The sequence below is a fragment of the Rhinoraja longicauda genome, chromosome 2 (genome assembly GCF_053455715.1).
Source record: "Rhinoraja longicauda isolate Sanriku21f chromosome 2, sRhiLon1.1, whole genome shotgun sequence".
Classification (NCBI taxonomy): Eukaryota; Metazoa; Chordata; class Chondrichthyes; order Rajiformes; family Arhynchobatidae; genus Rhinoraja; species Rhinoraja longicauda.
The window spans coordinates 89,023,760-89,045,313 of NC_135954.1; the positions used below are offsets into that span (position 1 = coordinate 89,023,760).

Here is a 21,554-nt window from a genome sequence, read left to right on the forward strand (position 1 = left end):
TAGCAGTCAATGGGGTAGTAGTGGGAGTGAGCAAGACACTGAAGGTGAACGAAATTACCTATTTCTGTGCTGTACTATTCTATAATATAATAAAAAAGTCAATAAGAACAACTCTGTCAGTTATTTTTTTGCTTATTGGGAACCAATAATATGCCTACAGATACACACTGTACTTAAGATAAAAGTAGGCATGGAGTGCATGTGTTGGGTCAAAATCGTGCAACTTTAAATAAATTGCATGGCTTAATATACTTACCCTAAAAGACAGTTCTAAATTCTCACCTCCCCATACTTCCATCCCTGTATCATAGGTGCCCAGGTATTCAAAGTACTTTTTACTGACTGCAAACAGCCCTCCGGCCATAGTTGGTGACCTGAGAGGAGATTAATTTTTAGGCTGTACATGCTTATTTGTTTATATAAAATGAAACAATTGGGAAAAAAAGGAAATAAATTGATTATAATTGTTTTGAAGTTATAAGATCTAGGATCTCCCAACAACACATGAGATCAAAGAGCCTTGATAGAATTGCTTGGCATGCGTTGAGTTAGCTGATCTAAACTTGAGCAGCAACTGCAGCACCACAATTAGTTTCAACTTCAATGGGCTAGGATGAGAGAAATATATCATTCAGCACCTTATCTAGCGATTTTGCAGGTGGTGGAGACAGAACTTGGCTCGGTGACATTACTCATGGCCAAAAACCTTGTCAACAGTCACCATCCAACTCTCATCCCACTGTAGCAACAGTCACTAAGACAATTTATTGGAGTATGAATAATGACTATGGAACCATATATCAGTGTTTCAAAGACAACATGCAGCAGGATATGCATTTTTACAAGGATTTATGCCATAGATCTTACAACAAAATAAAATACGAAATGATTTTTTTTCTTCAAGAATGTCTTTCAAATTCCAATTATTTGCTCCCAGTGGCTTACTCTGTACCATTGATAGCAGCTTCCAGATGCAGCTGCTGCTGGAGTGGAATGCAATTAGGCTCTTTAATTTCACCTCATGTGCAATATCTACAGTTTAAATTATACATTGCTAACTACTTCTACTTCACTTTTTTTTTTAATTTCAAAGATTTTGCAGATTTTTTCTAGTTAAGATTGACTTTTGTATTATAAAACTTGAAGCTGCCGCTTTCTAAATTCAAAGAGTTATTGTATTTCATTTATTGAATATATTTAATTTGCGTCAATCTACCTTTTATTTAAAATATATTTTAAGAATTTGTTCTAGTACAGTTTTAACCAATAGTATTTACCTGATTGGGTCAATTCTTGATTTCCTCCGTTTTCTTTCACGCTCAGGAACACTATGCCACTGGAAAGTCAGGCGCCAGTCAAAGCCGCCAATCATGGGTTCTCCGGACTGCATGTAATATGCAAAAGTGTTCCAATCGATGGTATCAATAACTGGGCATAAAATTGCAGTCTCATTCTCTCGAATCCTAAAAATAAAAAAAGATTTCCAAAAATATAAACACAGCCACAGGCTTAAATCAAACAACACTATGTGCATGTGCATGCTTGCCGCGTATACTTTTGCATGCTTGTGTACGTGCATGGGCTTGTGTGTATTTGCAAAAAAATTAGTTGGCAAGATGGGCCCTGGTCAAAAAAGCGATAATTTCAGATATACAATGTACAACATAAATGCGTAAAACATACCTCTCCAGCAGTGGCTCCAGCCAGCCAGTGACACATTCGCAGTGGCAATCCAGAAATGCGAGCACTTCTCCAGTTGAGAACGTAGCACCGATCAACCGAGCACGTACCAGTCCCTCCCTTTTATTGGTTCGAATGAGCCGTACTCGCTGAAGGTTACTGATGTATTGCTCCAGTTGGGACTTCAGATAAACTAAAATATTTAACAATGAATTACTTTAAAATAATTACATTTTATTCTGGTCAGCATTGCTCCACATGGAAGTACAGCAATCCACCAATTTTTCTACATACATAAGCATCAGGGGCTTGATTTAATGTCTTCCTATGACATTTATACATAATGAGGGCAACTTCAATTCAGTTTGCCATTAAAATGAAAAACAAACATTAAATCAATTAACAAAATTTTGATAATCCAGAATCATTGCCACTTTGGTGCTGGACTGGCAGGTGTTTCCTGATAATTTGATGTTATTTCTATTAATAATCCCGCATATTTTTTCTTTTTTTCCCTGTTTAATATATGTTCCAATGAAACTAAAAGTGTCCCAGTGAGTTCAAAAGGGAGCTTGGGGGGACGGTGGGGGGAGGAGGGGGGAGAAAGGATAGGGGTCCAGATGCTCAACCATCAGGATTTCCAAATAATGAGGCAGCAGATTACTGGAGCTTCATTGTTGACGGTTGCCATCTAAAATTAATTCAGAGAATTTAAATGGAACTTGCATATCCAGAGAGTGGCAAAAATGTTGAATATGATTAATAGCTGAGAAACATGCAAAATGTGGAAATTATGAAGAAAGATAGTTGATTCTATGTACTTCATATAAAAATGCAAGTGCATTGGTGCAAACTACACTTACATCCCAGAGGCTCAAGCACACCTGTATAGCCACACTGATACCCAACGCTGGAAATTCTATTTCAACAACAGCTCAGACCTGAATTAAACTAAACTATCAGCACCATTATATTAACATCACAGTTCAAACTTGCATATGAACAGACAACCTGAAAATATGGAATTTTCTTGGCTTTGGACGAGTTATTTTTGGAAAAACTCATCAAAACAAAGGGTTATAACTGGAAAATTCAGGGGAATGTAAAGACAAAAGTCGTTCCCAATTCTTTAATTATGTTCCCTATCAATTTAGTTAATTTTATAAATAAGTAAATAATGTTTCTTACATTTATAAATATTTATCTCTGGTCCCATCCTTCCACCTTCACCAAGTATTGCAACCCCCACCCTCATTTTTCTCTTTGTAAAGTAGGTGACCATCACTTAACCTTTTAATCTTCTAACTTTGAAGGGCATGACACTGGATGGTTTTCTCCAACAACTAAATGTACAAACAAATCTGAAAACTTTAACACAGCTTATCAATCCTGATCAATTTAACCTCTTCAAGGCAGTGGGTAAAAAATGTTCTATGCATTTTCACAATCATCATTCACAGACCCCAAAATAGTGAATGAACCTTGAGCTTTGGGTGTGGAGATGTCATGTTATCCTTATCAAAGCAGATATTTTGTTTCAAATTACAAGTCTATTGAGGCGATCAGACAACATTGAAAACATGGTCTGTTTTAACCTCATCAAGGCCAGTCTTGGCTATTGCTACTCTAGCTGCAGATGTTCACATTAGCACAGACCTTCCCAGCTAAAAATCTCTACTACTAATACATTGAGTAGAATCTCATTTATTAAGAAAGTGTCTTCTGAAATCAATAGAAATTAGTTCCTCAAAATGCAGAAGAGCCAATAACTTAGAATTTGAGATTCAATAATTTGTCCTTTCCAATTTTGGGTTTGAAAATATAATGTAAACCATAAATATAGAAAAATTGATCATGTTCCTTACTTCGATCACTGTAGTCATCTACCAGTATGAGTTCTTTCAGGAGAACAGCAGGAGAGGTTTCCAGTACACTATGAATTGTGCGGAGAAGTGTGGACCAAGCTTCATTATAAAATGCAATAATTACAGAAGTTGTCGGAAGCTTCCTATAGTTGTATTTCTTTGTTTTGCATCTGAAATGAAGCAAATTAAAAACAAGATCAAGGACACTGTGTATTATAAAGGACTTAATCCGAGGTTCCTACACAGTTTTGGTTTTAATTTATGGACCATCCAACTAAAGAACACAATTTGTGAACTGCATAAAACTGCAAGAAGCCAGAAAATTCCTAGTTTGTGAATGTCAGTTAACCACAGTGTAATGAAACTGCAACAAATTGACTTTTGAACTGTCAATCTTAGTACAGCATTTTGGAACGATCTCATGTTCATCGATATATAACACATCACTTTTCATGTTTATGTTAATAGGAGGACCAAAGATTCCATTACAGTAGACATTTTATTCCACTTAATCACAGGGAAATGACTACTTATTGAAAAAATGTGCATTTTTTCCCCAAAATTCCCTTGAATTATTTCACATACTACAACATTGAAGACAATGGAGAACTGAAATAGTCTGAAGCATGGTTTGGGCCCGAAAAGTTAACCATTTGTATCCATTAACACAACTGGGTCAGCCCATTGAGTTCCTCCAGCAGGTTGGTCGTTGCTCCAGATTCCAGCATCTGCAGTCTCTAGTGTCACTGAAAATTTTTTCCCTGTTCACTCTATTGGCTCCATTTATACTTCACGCTGCCTCAGCAAGGCCAGCAGCATGATCAAGGATGAGTCACACCCTGGCCACTCCCTCTTCTTCACTCTTCCCATCAGGCAAAAGATATAAAAGTGTGAAAACACACACCACCAGATTCAGAGACAGTTTCTTCCCAGCTGTTATCAGGCAACTGAATCATCCTACCAAAAACCAGAGGGCAGTGCTGAACTACCATCTACCTCATTGGTGACCCCAGGACAATCCTTGATCGGACATTGCTGGTTTTACCTTGCACTAAATATTATTCCCTTATCCTGTATATATACACTGTAAATGGATTGATTGTAATCATGTATTGTCTTTCTGCTGACTGGTCAGCACCCAACAAAAAGTTTTTCACTGTACCTCAGTACACTAAACTGAACTGTGAAAGGTGAGTGTGGAAATGGATTGAAATGTTTTCGTTCACGAGTGAGTCGTGGAATAGAGTACACATCCAAACTTTCAAAGCATTTTACTTTAGCTGCTAGCTGTGCATGTTGGGGGGTTTTTAAGATGTCATGCATTTGCAGTCACGATGTGAAGTTTTAGAGATTTGTCTTTTCATTGGATATGATGAATTTACAAAAGCACTTTCATAAATCCACTTCAGAATTTTCTAGTACATTCAACAGAGATAACTCTGTTCCTGCTAATTCTCACAGCTTGATGTAAATAAACAAATTAGATTGTAGCAACAATGTTATGAATAGGCACCAAGTGGTCAGGTACATAATGAAAGAAAAGAACTTGTACATCAGATAAACAGAGTCAGGTAAAATCAGACGCCATTGGTTTCAGTATCAATGAAGAGCAACAGTCAACAACATCAGTGTCTTTTTACTATTAAATCCTTATTTGCAGACACTAATTCCATTGACAGTTGTGGAGAAGAGAAAAACTAAACTTTAACTAGCAATACGATGTCCAATAAATATTTAAGAAAGGAGGGAGAGAGAATACGGGTAATTATAGACCAGTTAGTCTGACATCAGTGGTGGGGAAGATGCTGGAGTCAATTATAAAAGACGAAATTGCTGAGCATTTGGATAGCAGTAACAGGATCATTCCGAGTCAGCATGGATTTACGAAGGGGAAATCATGCTTGACAAATCTACTGGAATTTTTTGAGGATGTAACTAGGAAAATTGACAGGGAAGAGTCAGTGGATGTGGTGTACCTCGACTTTCAGAAAGCCTTCGACAAGGTCCCACATAGGAGATTAGTGGGCAAAATTAGAGCACATGGTATTGGGGGTAGGGTACTGACATGGATAGAAAATTGGTTGACAGATAGAAAGCAAAGAGTGGGGATAAATGGGTCCCTTTCGGAATGGCAGGCAGTGACCAGTGGGGTACCGCAAGGTTCGGTGCTGGGACCCCAGCTATTTACGATATACATTAATGACTTAGATGAAGGGATTAAAAGTACCATTAGCAAATTTGCAGATGATACTAAGCTGGGGGGTAGTGTGAATTGTGTGGAAGATGCAATAAGGCTGCAGGGTGACTTGGACAGGTTGTGTGAGTGGGCGGATACATGGCAAATGCAGTTTAATGTAGATAAGTGTGAGGTTATTCACTTTGGAAGTAAGAATAGAAAGGCAGATTATTATCTAAATGGTGTCGTTAGGAAGAGGGGATGTTCAACGAGATCTGGGTGTCCTAGTGCATCAGTCACTGAAAGGAAGCATGCAGGTACAGCAGGCAGTGAAGAAAGCCAATGGAATGTTGGCCTTCATAACAAGAGGAGTTGAGTATAGGAGCAAAGAGGTCCTTCTACAGTTGTACCGGGCCCTGGTGAGACCGCACCTGGAGTACTGTGTGCAGTTTTGGTCTCCAAATTTGAGGAAGGATATTCTTGCTATTGAGGGCGTGCAGCGTAGGTTCACTAGGTTAATTCCCGGAATGGCGGGACTGTCGTATGTTGAAAGGCTGGAGCAATTAGGCTTGTATACACTGGAATTTAGAAGGATGAGGGGGGATCTTATTGAAACATATAAGATAATTAGGGGATTGAACACATTAGAGGCAGGAAACATGTTCCCAATGTTGGGGGAGTCCAGAACAAGGGGCCACAGTTTAAGAATAAGGGATAGGCCATTTAGAACGGAGATGAGGAAGAACTTTTTCAGTCAGAGAGTGGTGAAGGTGTGGAATTCTCTGCCTCAGAAGGCAGTGGAGGCCAGTTCGTTGGATGCTTTCAAGAGAGAGCTGGATAGAGCTCTTAAGGATAGCGGAGTGAGGGGGTATGGGGAGAAGGCAGGAACGGGGTACTGATTGAGAGTGATCAGCCATGATCGCATTGAATGGCGGTGCTGGCTCGAAGGGCTGAATGGCCTACTCCTGCACCTATTGTCTATTGTCTATAAACCCTAATCTCAACATTTCCTTTGGCAAATTAATCATGCACCACCACAAGTTTAAAGACACACTTACTCATACATTCGGTCATCCTGGATATGGCGGTGGAGTGATACTTTGTCACTCATGTAAACATTAATAGCATATCTTTCAATACTATCCTCCTCTTGTTTTTTCTCCTCGGCATTTAACGTCAGATGCACAGCTTTACCCATCTCCCCGGGATTGTACATATTGACAGCAGATTTCTCATAAACAGGGCGTGACAGGTCCTCACTTTCCTCATCGTTTGAATAAGCTTTGTTCTTCCTGCCCTCACCATTACTCTGTCCAGCAGAGTTTGGGAGTGTAGAGACTGACAGTTCAACAATAACATAAGTAATCCATAGTAAACTGATTAGAATGCAGCTCTTCCCTATCCAGGTCCATTTTAGATTCATGGAGATCTTCATGATGCTTCAATAAAGTTGTTCTTGTGGACACCTGGGCACAGAATAGAGCTGGATTTTCTGAAAAGGAGACATTCACAGAAATCAGATTAGTTGGCTCCTGAAATGTAATTTTGAAAAACATAGAATTTTACAAGTGAACACGATACTACACAATGTTAGAATATCCAAACACAAAATAAACCCATTGAGCTTAATTGTTCATCACTAAATAATTTCAGCTTTACTACGTATCATTTTTACCGTTGCACCTCACAAATATATAATTATTTATATTTAATGGTCATTCTTCCAGAACCGAAGCAACCAATTCATCTCAAAACCATTGCCATGCCAATCTTCATCGAGTTATAGAATCACAGTCATAGAGTGTAGAAACAGGCCCATCAGCCCAACTTGCCCACACCGACCAACATATCCCATCTACACTAGTCCCACTTGCTTGCGTTTGATCCATATCCCTGTACCTGTCTAATTGCTTCGTAAACATTGTGATGGTTCCTGCCTCAACTACCTCCCCCGGCAGCTTGTTCCATACACCCACCACCCTTTGTGTGAAAAAGCTACCCCTCAGATTCCTATAAAATCTTTCCCCCTTCACCTTAAACCGATGCCGTATGGTTCTCGATTCCCCTACTCTGGGCAAGAGACTGTACATCTCGCCGATGTAATCCTTTCATAATTTTATACACCTCTATCAGATCACCCCTCACCCTGCTGCACTCCAGAGAATAGAGTCCAGTCTGTTCAACCTCTCCCTATAACTCAGACCCTTAAGTCCTGGCAACATCTTTGTAAATCTTCTCCGCACCCATTCCAACTTAACAACATATTTCCTGTAACATAGTGCCCAGAACTGAACACAATACTCTAAATGCAGCCTCACCAACATCTTATATAACTACAACGTGATCTCCCAACTTCTATACTCAATGCTCTGACTGATGAAGGCCAATCCAAATCTGTTCCTTTATTCCTGTCCATTTCAAATATGTTGTCAGGTTAAACTAATCTCTTCTGCCTGCACATGATCTATGTTGCTCCTTTCTCTGCATATCCATTTGCCTATTCAAAAGCATCTTAAACATCACAATCATAACTGCATCCACGACTACCCCGTCAGCAGTTTCCAGACACCTGCCTTTTGTAAAAAAATGTTGTCCCTCGGTTCTCCTTTAAAATTTGCCTCTCTCACCTTAAATCTCTGCCCTCTAATCTTTGATATCTCCACCCTGGAGAAAAGACCCCAACTATGTCTCTCATCATGTTATACACTATCAGGTCTCCCCTCAGCCTGTGACACTTTAGTGAAACCAACCCAAGTTTGTTCAATCTCTCCTTGTAGCTAATACCCTCTAATCCACAAATCATTCCCGTAAACCTCGTATGCACCCTTTCCAAAGCCTCCGCATCCCTCCTGTAGTGAGATGATCAGAACTGCACGCAGTATTCCAAATGCAGCCTAACCCATCCAATCAAGCCGCAACATGACTTCTTGACACTTACACTCCTTGTCCTGACTGATGAAGGGAGGCATACCATATGCCTTCTGTGAAATAATTAATGACAATTTGCTTTCAGAAAAACACCATGGGACCATAAATGCCATTGCTATGTTTCATAAGTCACGGAAATTAAAGTGATGCAGTCCAAACTTCAAAAATGCAACCAATTCCTTGAATGGCATGCAGAATAGGGCTATTACAAACAAAAATACCTAACTAGGCACATCTTCTCCTTGCTCATATCTCAAGTTACTCAGCTCAAAAAATAATTGGTGGCAATAGAGTCAAGTTAATGTCAACTGGTATTCCATTCAGTTGAATGGTTCCCCAAGCCTTCAGTTATGCAAGGCTGTGTGTGTGTGTGTGTGTGTGTGTGTGTGTGTGTGTGTGTGTGTGTGTGTGTGTGTGTGTGTGTGTGTGTGTGTGTGTGTGTGTGTCAGCGTGTGTGTGTGTCAGCGTGTGTGTGTCAGCGTGTGTGTGTGTGTGTGTGTGTCAGCGTGTGTGTGTCAGCGTGTGTGTGTCAGAGTGTGTGTGTGTCAGCGTGTGTGTGTGTCAGCGTGTGTGTGTGTCAGCGTGTGTGTGTGTCAGCATGTGTGTGTCAGCGTGTGTGTGTGTGTGTCAGCGTGTGTGTGTCAGCGTGTGTGTGTCAGCGTGTGTGTGTGTGTCAGCATGTGTGTGTGTCAGCATGTGTGTGTCAGCGTGTGTGTGTCAGCGTGTGTGTGTGTGTGTCAGCGTGTGTGTGTCAGCGTGTGTGTATCTGTGTGTGTGTGTGTCTGTGCCTGTGTGTGTGCCTATGTGTGTGTGCCTGCGTGTGCGTGTGTGTGTCAGCGTGTGTGTGTGTGTCAGCGTGTGTGTGTGTCAGCGTGTGTGTGTGTGTGTCAGCGTGTGTGTGTGTGTGTCAGTGTGTGTGTGTCAGCATGTGTGTGTGTGTCGGAGTGTGTGTGTGTGTGTGTCAGCGTGTGTGTGTGTGTCAGCGTGTGTGTGTGTGTGTGTGTGTCAGTGTGTGTGTGTGTGTGTGTGTCTCGGCGTATGTGTGTGTCTGTGTGTGTGTGTGTGTGTGTGTGTGTGTCTGTGCCTGTGTGGGTGCCTGTGTGTGTGTGCCTGCGTGTGTGTGTGTGTAAATCTGCATAACCATAAACACCACCATTTGCAGTATTGTGCAAGGTAAATTTATATGAAATTATCTTTAACATAATTGTATAACAGGAGGCTTGCAATTCTCACACTATTGTAAATTAAAGCAGGATCAAAGTGCAGTGCAGTCAATTCAATGCAAGTCGTACGAGATCTGGAAAGGTGTGGTTTATTAATTAAATAAACAAGAGATTTGTTAATCTTGTTTGACTATGATCAAGTGCTTTACGAAGTTTCAAACAATAGATGAGTCTAACCCAGTGGACAGATTTCTGAGAAAGTAACAAAAATTAACTGTTCAGCAAAATTAAAGGCGATGGGTAACAAAGTGCAGGGGCGATGGGAACAGAAGACAAGTGTGCAACAGCAGATGGCTGTTTGTCAGATTGGAGGGAAATGCTCCCTAAATCTCAGTTTTATGACTACTGCAGGGGTCAAAGCCTGAAAATTAAAATTCAAAGCCTGAAAATCAAAAATCTTGGAAATGTTTGTGAGCAATGAAGATGACTATATCAGATTTCAGGAGTCAGTACAAGCTACAGGCATTGAAATTCCACTAGACCAGAGAGGGAAAGGTGCCTGAAAGACAGACACCAAGACAACAATGCACTGCAACTTGGCAGGGAGAGCTTGCAGTTGATCCAAATCACATAAACATGATAAAATATAAACTTCTCAAAGTTCTTCAAAATTTGACCGGGAAAGATGGTCTCTCAAAGCCACATTAGAGTAGACAAGGCACAGATTCGGCAGCTCCATTAATTGCAATTGGGAAGAACATATGAAAGGGTGTTTTAATGTGTCAATTCTTTAAATAATTTCACGTAATTAACTTTTTATCTTTTTAACTAGCTGTCAGAAAGCATTTTGGGGATGAGCAGATCTGGTTCTTGGTTCTTGGCCCTCCAAAATATTCCAAATGGAATTTAAACTGGAGGTGGGATGGAAAAAAGGTGGAAAGCTTGTTTCACATTGACAGGAAGCAAGCCCAATGCAGCACAGGGCACTGCTGATCAGGAAGCAACTTTGAAACCAAACCATCAGTGCAGTGTGTCAAGAGATATTTCAAGTGCAGCAACTTGCCACCCGTTGTAGAGGTCCAGAGGAAGCGTCCTGCAGGCTTGGCGAAGCACACCATTGCATCCATTAAGTTAATCACTGCCTGTGTGCAGGATGGCATGATTCCATTTTGATTTTTTTTTTGCAATATTTATTTTAGCAATGGCTGTGTATTTTTGTACTGTGCCTAGGGGAATCAGCGAGAGGATATTATAGTGGTAGGAAAAGTAAACTGTGAGGGGGGAAATTGGTGTTGTAGACTTTAATTGTGCTCTCCTATGTGTTGTTCACAAAGAATTAAACAGAAGGAAGTGCTGAAGAGTCTCCTCACTTCGTACAGCTTCCTGCATCACCTCTTCCTGCTCGTCTCACTGCCGTACAGCAAGAGGTGCCCCTCACATGACATGCCCAAACTGCATGCAGTAGATCACTAAAAATCTCAACACTGATCTGCCAGATACTGCATTACTCTTCTACAGCAGTCCATGCAAAATGTGCTTTGTTTTGACAAATCAAAGAACTGTTCCCTCATATTTTGTTGTAGAAACGTACTATATGTAACATAGGTGGCACAGAAAAGTACTTTTCTGAATAGAGCTATTACAACCAATTTTGCTACATTAGGCACTGATCCGCCAAATTCACCATTTTTAGTCACGCACCTGCTAGACGCTGGAGGAGTGCCAGGTCACTCCATCCATATATGCCAGAAATTATATTGCAAACATTCCCAGCTCGGAAGGATGCACCCACACAAAAGCTAATTGCCATGATTACCAACACACCCAGTGAAGCGGTCTTGTCTTTGCTCTGATCTGTTGTTTTAATTGTGACAAATTTCAGTAAAATCACCTTTTCTCAGTGCTGTTATTTAACATTTTCTTACTTAGCTTCAGGTGCAAGTGCTGCTTGCAGGCCTGACATCGCCTCTTGCCTAGAGTTTTGTTTCTCCACCCTCTCCCCTCCCTCATGCACACTGTTCATTCCCAGTCATTGAAAGAGAATGCACATGAATACACCCTTGTCTGGCAGCAAATGGTTTGTGCAGAATCCTGGAAGTCACCAAAACACCCCTTCATGACTTGCCAGGCTCTTGCACATTTTAGCCAAATGAAAAAATAGACAAAGATGTAGAGCTGTGGCAAAACCCAATCCCATCTTCTCCTCCTATTGGGTAGCCCCTTGCATTGAGGATAACTCCAGTTCTGTGGGCTCGGAGATGGCTAATGGCATTTGCAGACTCTGCCACAGATGGGGCAGAGATGTCGGCAGTTTGAGTTAGTGTGTTCCTTCTGCCAGTTATGCGGTCTTCTGTGTTCTTCAAGCAAATGAATTTGAGATTCTCAATACCACTAGAAATCTCCCTTCGTGGCTATTGGCCATGAGTCAATGAGGATGTTACATTTCTTCCAAGCAGAACAGAACATCCTTGCATCTTTTTCTCTCCCCGTCTGGTAATTTCTTCCCACGACAGTGCTCACCATTGAGTGGGAGTCTGGTGTCAGGTATATAATCAACCCTGCTCGCCCGCCCAACCGAGCTCACCGAGTATAATTAGAACCTCATTGCTGGGGACATTGGCCTGTCAGAGGATGCTGACATTGGTTTATCCAGCTAGTGGATTTGGAAGAGAGCGTTGGCCACACTTCCATGGTGCCTTCACTGTCGGCAAGCCCATGTCTCAAAACGACAAGAATCATTACCTCCTTGCATACTAGCAGTAAACCTTTGGCTTTGTACCAGTTTGGTTTCTCGGACAGTCAAAGTTCTGTAGTGCTCTGCAGGAACCAGGAAATTTCACGATTGACATCAGCCAGCATTGAAAGTTGACTCCCCAATACGGCAAGTGGTCCATATTTTTCATGGACTTTTATTGTCAGGGTTCGGCAGTGTACAGCAGCCAGTTGGTGTTGGACCTTTGCTAAAGAGATATCGAGAGTAATGCAAGAGCTTGGCATCTGAATAACACTTCAGTGACTGAAATTGAGGTGACCTTGAGCCAAACACCATGTGTTCGAGGAACTCGACGTGTCAGGTAGACCTGTGAAGGGAAGCTGACAGATGTCATTTTGGGTCCGGATCCATCTTCTGGCTAGAATCAAGGTGACACAGATAAAATAGTTTTACATTTGTCCTGTAAATTAGTTCCTACTATTGAAGGCAGGAATTGAGAAGAGTCGGAGTAATGACCCCCAACTTGCTTGGTGCTAGACTACATTGAAATCATAGCTTGCAAATCCTCACATGCATTAGATACACAATAGAGATTGATCCCTGGGTTTGATCCTGACCTCAGGTCCTGTCTGTGCGGAGTTTGTACATTCTCTCTGCGATCGCTTCGGTTTTCTCCGTGTGCTCTGGTTTCCTCCCACATTCCAAAGACGTGCAGGGTTGTTGGTTCATTGACATCTCTAAATTGACCCCCGTGTGTAGGCTGCGAAAGTGGGATAAACTAGTGTGAATGAGTGATCGATGGTCTACATGGACTCAGTGGGCTGAAGGGCCTGTTTCCACACTGTATCTTTAAACTAAACTAATTTCTCCAAGCACCCATCTTTCAGGCAGATGTTCCAGAGCACCAGTTTCAAGTGAACACTGCAGACATTGTAGTTTGACTTGGTCGATCGACAGTATGGCTCCTTACATAATTAGCAATAAAAATACGCACATGTGGTCCACATGTTTTGGTCTTCTGGTAGAAACAAAGAACTGCAGATGCTGGTTGATATACAAATGGACACAAAGTGCTGGAGTAATTCAGCAGATCAAGCATCTCTGGAGAACATTGGATACGCAATATTACAGGTTTGAAAAAGGGTCTCGAGACAAAACATCACTTCTGTAGGTTCTCCAGAGATGCTGCCTGACCTGCTAACTTACTGCTCGTCACTTTATTTTCATGTTTCATGTATTTTGTGTTTTTTATGACTGTTGGCAAATTAATTTCCCTCCTGGGATAAATAAAGTTCTATCATATCGTATAGCTAAGCATTAATGATGACAACTCTTTACAGCTATTTTTGTGTGGACGAAAATTTTAAAACAGCAGATTCGGAAAATCCAAAGTAAAAGCAGAAAATGCTGTAAATACTCGGTAAATCAAGCAGCATCTATGGAAAGAGAAATAGTTAACATTCAGGTTGAAGACCTTTCACCAGAAAGGCTGATGGAGTGTCTTCGACTGAGACATCAACTCTATTTCCCTCTCGAGTGATGCTACCCAGTTGCTGGATTTTCCACTTTTATTTAGCTGGCTATTAAATTAACATTATCACTTTATAACGTAAATGACTGCCGAATACCAGAGATATTACAGTAATGTGCACTTCAATGTTTACACAGTTCTTACTATTCAATCATTAGAATTATAAGTGTTAAATTGGAGAATGTTATATGAAGAGTATTAGCTTTGACTTTTACGATTTATCAATGTCATCTTTCGCAGCCTGAAATTACCAACATCTCTGCCTAGTTCAACGGTAGAACACCTTGTACCAATAATGGAAAACACAGATCTTAGGAATTCAAAATTCTGCATGCAGCTTGCAATGGAATCACTTCAAAACAAGTAATGCCATGTCATATTTTCCAAATAAAAATCAATGTGAGGTCTCACCAAAAGAATTGAAAGATTACAGCTAGCTCAAAGAATAAAGATGCACAATTTGTGTGTATACACCCTGCTTGAAGATATGCCATGGATTTTCATTGAAACTGGGGTAATGAAAAAGCAGTTAGTGATCTTTTGAGGAAGAAAGCACCTCATTAAAAATATGGGTTATGATATCTCAAATATCACAAAGCAATTCTGAAATGGTATCAATCTCATAATGTATGCACAGACAGTACGTGTAGGAAAGAACTGCAGATGCTGGTAGCACCGAGGATAGACACAAAACACTGGAGCATCTCAGCAAAACAGGCAGCATCCCTGGAGAGAAGGAATGGGTGATGTTTCAGGTTCGAGACCTTCAGACTGAGAGTCAGGGGAGGGGGAGACTAGAGATATGGAAGAGTAAGGGGTGAAAATTACAGATCAAAGCAGACAATGCTTAAGGGAATGTAGAATGGTTCATTGTTAGCTGAGGGGAAGGTGCAACGAGGCATACCATCAGAAAAATTAATCAGGAGGAGAGTGAAACTAGTCGGAGAACCAGGATGGGGGGAGGGATGGAGAGAGACCAAAAGCAATGAGACCAAGTGCAGGCTCGGCGATCGTTTCGCTGAACACCACCACTCAGTCCACCTAGGCTTAAGCGATCTCTTGGTTGCTAAACACTTCAACTCCTGCTCTCATTCCCATACTGACCTTTCTGTCTTGGGCCTCCTCCACTGCCAGAGTGAGGCCCAATGCAAATTGGAGGAACAGCACTTCATATTTCACTTGGTCAACTTACAACCCAGCGGTATGAATATGGTTTCTCCAACTTCAAGTAACCCTTGCTTTCCCTTTCTCTCAGTCCCTCCCTCACCCTAGTTCTCCGACTAGTTTCACTGTCCTCTGATTAATTTTCCTGATTGTACGCCTCGTTGACACCTTCCGCTCAGCTAACAATGAACCATTCTAGATTTCCTTGATCAATGTCTGCTTTGATTTGTCATTTCCACACCTTACCCTTCCATATCTTTTGTCTCCCTCTCCATTGACTCTGCCTGAAGGGTCTCGACCAGAAATGGCACCCATTTCTCTCCAGAGATGGTGCCTATCCTGCCGAGTTACTCCAGAATTTTGTGTCCATGCACTAACAGTAAGTGCTGTGTGTGCAAGATTAATTAATAGCAATAAGATAAAACAATCAATTAATATATTCATTGGGGGGCATCTGAAAAGAGAATTCTTGGCCAAAACAGCAAGGGAATTCCCTGTCATTTTAGTAGTGTGTTTGGATCTCTTATAAGTTCTGAAAGATGCACATACAGCCTTCAGCAGTGAAACACCTCCCAGCACTGGCACAAAAGTAATGTGCTCAAATCCTGGAGTGCAAAATAAATACACAACTACCAATTTCAGGGGCCTTTGAAACAACAACAACATAGACAACTGAATGTTATTCCAACCTGTGCAAAATCATTTAGCCTCAAGGCCCTAATTCAGATATTTATTTCATCTCTTTCCATCTTTATTGTCAACTGGGCACTTTTGTGTGTCACGATTTTCTGTTTCCTATGGTAATGAAAACAGATACAGTTCCTATATCCTCTCTTCACAAGCTAACTATCCTGACTGCCTTGGAAATCTTTTCAAACACTACCAAGACATCCAGTTGCTCTGGAATTTGAATTGACCTGCCCCAATAATTCCATGACAAGTCCATGGCCCTACACTCATCACTGGGACACCTGGATAAGAAAGACACCTACGTCAGACCACAGCTCTGCTTTTAAAACCATTATTCCATCCAAGCTCATATCCAAACTCATGGAACTTGGAGGCAGCACTCATCTCAACAACTGGTTCCTCAACTTCCTGACCAACAGATCACGATCAGCGAGGATAGGGGACAAATCATCCTCTATGATAATCCTCAACACTCGTGCTCCGCAAGGATGCATTCTTAGGCCCCTTCTTTACTCCTTATACATCCACAACTGTGCAACTAAGTAGAAATCCAACTCAATTTACAATTTTGCGGCACCACTGTAGTGGGCCAGATATCAAATAAGGATGAGATGGAGTACAGGATGGTTATTGAGAACCTTGTCATCTGGTGTCAAGACGATCTTTCTCTCAATATCCACAAGACAAAGGAGATAGTGATCAACTTCAGGAAGCAAAGCGGTACACAAACCTCAGTATACATTGACGGTGCTGAAAGTTTCCAGGAGTAAATATCACCAGCAACCTGTCCTGGACCAGCAATATCGAACCAATAGCCGAGAAAGCACACCAACCCTCTACTTCCTTAGAAGGCTGAGGAAGTTCAACATGTCCCTAACAGCTCTCGCCAACTTCCTCAGATGTACCACAGAAAGCATTTTATCGGGATGCATCACAGTATGGTTTGGGAGCAGCTCCATCCATGACCACAAGAAATTGCAGAGTATTGTGGACGCAGCCCAGACCATCACACAAACCAACTTCCTTTCCATTGACTCCATCGACTCCATCTATACTTCACGTCTCCCTCCAGATTCAGGGACAGTTTCTTCCGAGCTGTTATCAGGTAACTGAACTGTCCTATCATCAACTAGAGAGTGATTCTGAGCTGCCGCAGTGGAGACCCTCAGACTATCTTTAATCGGACTTTACTAGTCTTTATCTTGCACTCAACATGCTTCCCTTTATCCTACATCTATACACTGTAAAAGGCTCGACTGTAATCATGTTTAATCTTTCTGCTGACTTGATAGCACACAACAAAAAGGTTTTCACTGTACCTTGGTACACACGACAATAAATAATTAGCCAGCTCTTCTATAGTGGGGAAACAAATTACAATGAAATACTTGATTTGCAAGTTATAAAGTGTCAAGACTTAACTGCCATGCAAAACCAAAAGATGACAACAGCAAGGAAATTTACCCCATATTTCAATATTGCCTTCAATGTCTATGTCCAATGAAGGAACAGAGTGTTGAGGATCATGATCTCAAACCTCACCACCATCACTGGCCTGGTGCAGAAGGTGGATGCAACATCCAGCTTATTAGCTACTCTTTTGCCACATCTGTGGTTGCAGTTTCCACAATGGACTTATCAGAATCTTGACAGTCAGAGTGAGACAAGGTCCCTCAAGCTCAAAGGAGTGCCTAAGAGAAGAAGATAGGATGTCTTAGTAAGTGCCCCAGCTGTTAGATGAAAGACTGTATCCTTCTAGCAGTGAACATACTTGAATCATTCCAGCAGTATATGTACAGTGCAAAGTTGAAGGAAGTATTCAATATCTATGAATAAATCTTCTTGGCTCAGTGGTTGGACTATTACCCCAGAGTTAGACACGGTTGGCTCAAACTTTATTTCAAATGAACATTAACATTGTCAGAGGCATCATCCTTTGGATGAAACATTGCAAGTGGCACCATCAGCTTATCAGATCAGCATGAATAATCTTGCAGCAGTATTTATTCATTCTTCAATTGCCAAAAATAAAAATCATGCATTGCTGAGTATAAAATCCAATGGCACACAAATTGGCTGTTACAGTTCCTTATAATTCATTAACTGAAAAATTATTGACTGGTTATAATAGACTCCAGAACATCCTGGGGACATCTTAGAGTGATTGCTGTGTTTTTTCCGCTAGTGCTAATCAAGATTAATTCAAAGACCCAGAACTTTCTCACAAAATTCTGCAGCATATACAAACTAATCTTTTGCAGATTTACCAACGTCAACTTCCTGACCAAGGACATCCTGAATCTTCTCTGCATATTATAGCACTGGAGTGCTGTCACCACAGTACATGCATTGTACTCTGGATGGTGCTAACTGGGCAGTACGATTCAAGTATATTCGCTCAAAACTTAAGTTTCTAAATATAAGAGGTGTTCAGCAAAATTCATTGGAAAACATTCAAAATCTATAAAAATAAAACAATGAAGAGTTATGAATATAAAAGGTGAAAACACTGGAAGACATTTGATAATATTTAAGTGAATTCAATATTGAACGTAAATAACCTCATATTTGCTTTGGTCCCATACTTGTCAATTGAACAATTATGTATTCAAAGGACTGTCACAATGTTCTCTCTGCCACCAGGCTCCAAGAGGAGACCAGCATTAGGAAAAAAACCGAAGAAACAAAAGCAGAAAATGCAGGAAACAAAATTGTGCAACCTAAAACTAACATATTTTTTCTCTTTCCCAGTTCCGACATAGAATCCATGACCTGGAACATTAACCTTGGTTCTCTTTCCTGCCAAAGTTTCCAGCATTTCCTGTTTTTGTTCCATATATCCATTTTGCAGTTTTATTGATTTTTAGAAGTAGAGAATATTAACTAGCAAGTCCATGCTTCCATTTTCACATCCATGCATTGATCCATATATTGATGGAATTGGTGGGATTTTGATTGAGACATTTCAATCGAGTTGTTTTGTGGTCATTGTTAGTGAGATTAGATTTGTTTACACTTATTTAATTACATGAATATAATTTCCACAGCTGGTATCTGAACCTATGTCTCCCGATCACATATCCGAATGTTAATCCAGCATTTTAACCATGATGTTGATGTAAACCATTTAATTAGCGGGAATATATATACCACACCAATTCAAAAATTCCATGATTTACTAAATTATAATTTCTGAATCCACAAAATCAAAACTTTTAAAAGTTCCAAAAAAAAGTTAGAAAAGGAAAAAAAATTATCATGAACTTATTTAAAACTAACATATTTTCCGGCTTTCTCCTCCCTACTTTAATCAGTACTAGACCAAGTGGACCCGTTGGGCCCAAACCTCTCCTGCATTGGTGCAGCACCCGCTCCTACCCCCCTCCCCTCCCCCCCCATCTCCCCCTCACCCCCAACCCCCCTTATCCACCCTCCTCCCCCTCCCCCCCTCCCTCGGAGATAGATTTAAACTTTAAAATATGAATAACTTTAAAACTATAAGCTATCGCGTACTGTTTTGGCTGTAGTTCGATCACAAATAAACAAACAAACGAGAGTTTTAGTATATAGATGAGGAGGGACCCAACCCAGAATGCCCCTCCACAGGTGCTGCCTGATCTTTTGAGTTCCTCCAGCACTTTGTGTTCGGTGCAATGCATTTTTACCTGTAGCCACACAACCGTGTTCATTTGAATAAACAAAATACAACTTTCTCATGCCATAGTGTTCCTACCATTACGAATTCCTCTGTTATTACTATCGAGCAAAGTTTACAAATAAAACTTTGCATATTACACAAATGTAATTTTTTGCATTAGGCCTTTGAGCCACAAAATAAACCTGCTGCTCACATGCCATCCTCCTTGCAACTGCTTCCTCCAAACTATTTTTAATGTTACATATCCAATCTCAGACATTTGCATATGCAATAAACTTGTCACAGCTAATCCCAAGCCTTCCACTCCCAAAGCAGAACTATTGCTCCAGGATGAATTCAACACTTGCTCCAACCTGAATCGCTGCAAATGGCAGGCAGATCATAAACACTCAAGCCATTACTGATCTTAACAAACCTTTGCTTAGCATTCAAGTTACTTTTTAACTTCCTTGCTAAACTTCTAATTTCTTTATTGATTGAAAAATGCACGTCAATTCTATCCACAAAACAAAAGCTGCATAATGTGACATTGCAATGTTTCTTAAAGAAGACAAATTTGAATCCCTTTGGTTTGCCATCCAAATTAAGAACTACTGCCAAAGGAAGGAACTGCAGATGTTGGTTTATCCTGAAGATTGACACAAAATGCTGGAATAACGCAGGTCAGGCAGCATCTCTGGAGAAAAGGAATAGGAATAGGAGTCTGCAGAAGGGTTCTACTATTCCTTTTCTCCAGAGATGCTGCCTGACCTGCTGAATTACTCCAACATTTTTGTGTCAATCTTCAGTATAAACCAACATCTGCAGTTCCTCCTTACACTCCTATACATACTCAGAAGAGAAGGTGTTGTTTTCCATTTTTACAGAGCTTAGAATGACAATATTTCAAAAATAAATATGAAAAATGAGCATGCATTAAGGAAGTTGGGGAACGTAGGATAAAGGTTGACTTAAAACTGTTTCAGCAAATAAGAGAAAATGGGTTCAGAGTTGAATGTACAAGCTGGTTATTTCACACGAGTAAGGGAGAGGGTGGGAGAAGGCAGTAGGCTTGAGCAGACCACATGGTTGGATTGAAAAGTTATTATTTAAAAATGCAGAATTTTGTACCACAGTGGTACTGAGTCTGAGAAGAGAAGGGTGACAAGGTGGTTACTGAGTTTATAAACTTCCATTAGCTGTTGTGTCTGGAACAAGATGTAAAATTATTTTTTATCAACTCAATTCTTAACCCATCTGCTGTGCATTTCTGGTTCATGACAAGCAAGAAACGTGCCAATCCCACATCAAAGAACAAAATACATTTTTGGTCTTACTTCAACAACATGCAGAAGAAACTTTCTAACGAGTTGGTGGAACTGCATATCCGTGTGCGTACTTCATTCTGACTAGCAGGAAGTAATGCAAATTTTGGTGACAAATCCTCAGTTGCGAATCCAAATCCTCAGTCCCTCCAAGATAATTGTTGCAACAGACCTTGAAGAAAGATAGGCTATCCCCCAGTACAGCGAGACCAAGAACGACATCGAATTGCTGCTGGCAGCAGATTTATACTCTCTGGCTGGGCTGTATCCAGTGTCACCCCTGCAGACACTTTGCTGATGGCGACATTCTGCCAGGACTCGGGCCGGGTCGGGTCCCCAGGCCAGGGCGGAGCAGCTTTCCCCCGGGGCAGCAGTGCAGCCACGGACAGTGGCCGGCCGCTGGAGTGGAGTTGGCCGAGCAATGCCACTCTGGTAGCGACTGCTCCGCGGAACCTGCCACGCCTTCCACCCTGGGACTGTGTGAAGTGGGAAGCGGCTGTAAAAGGGCAGCGCCGCTGGTGGGGGAGGGAGGGTTGGTCCTGTCCACAGGCAGCGCGCGGGGAGTCGGACTTGGACCTGGGGCAGCGCCGCCCGGGGAGGGAGGGAGGGTTGGTCCTGTCCACAGGCAGCGCGCGGGGAGTCGGACCTGGACCCGGGCCCGGGGCAGCGCCGCAGGTGGGGG

General features: G+C 41.3%; 1 protein-coding gene across 3 annotated transcripts in view; it reads right to left on the reverse strand.

Moving 5' to 3' along the window:
• poc1bl (POC1 centriolar protein homolog B (Chlamydomonas), like) overlaps nt 1–21,330 on the reverse strand; it is a 38,344-nt gene extending 17,014 nt beyond the window's left edge. For 2 of the 3 annotated variants that reach the window (XM_078422987.1, XM_078423003.1), the window contains exons 1-6: nt 20,885–21,330; nt 6,780–7,213; nt 3,546–3,715; nt 1,684–1,873; nt 1,278–1,463; nt 257–374 (exon numbers count right to left, since the gene is read on the reverse strand). In XM_078422987.1, coding sequence (XP_078279113.1) covers nt 257–374; nt 1,278–1,463; nt 1,684–1,873; nt 3,546–3,715; nt 6,780–7,156 — 1,041 coding nt within the window. In that variant the 5' untranslated portion in view covers nt 7,157–7,213; nt 20,885–21,330. The remainder of the gene's footprint in view (nt 1–256; nt 375–1,277; nt 1,464–1,683; nt 1,874–3,545; nt 3,716–6,779; nt 7,214–20,884) is intronic. The other variant, XM_078422995.1, reaches the window with a different exon arrangement.
• Nucleotides 21,331–21,554: the final 224 nt, after the last annotated feature.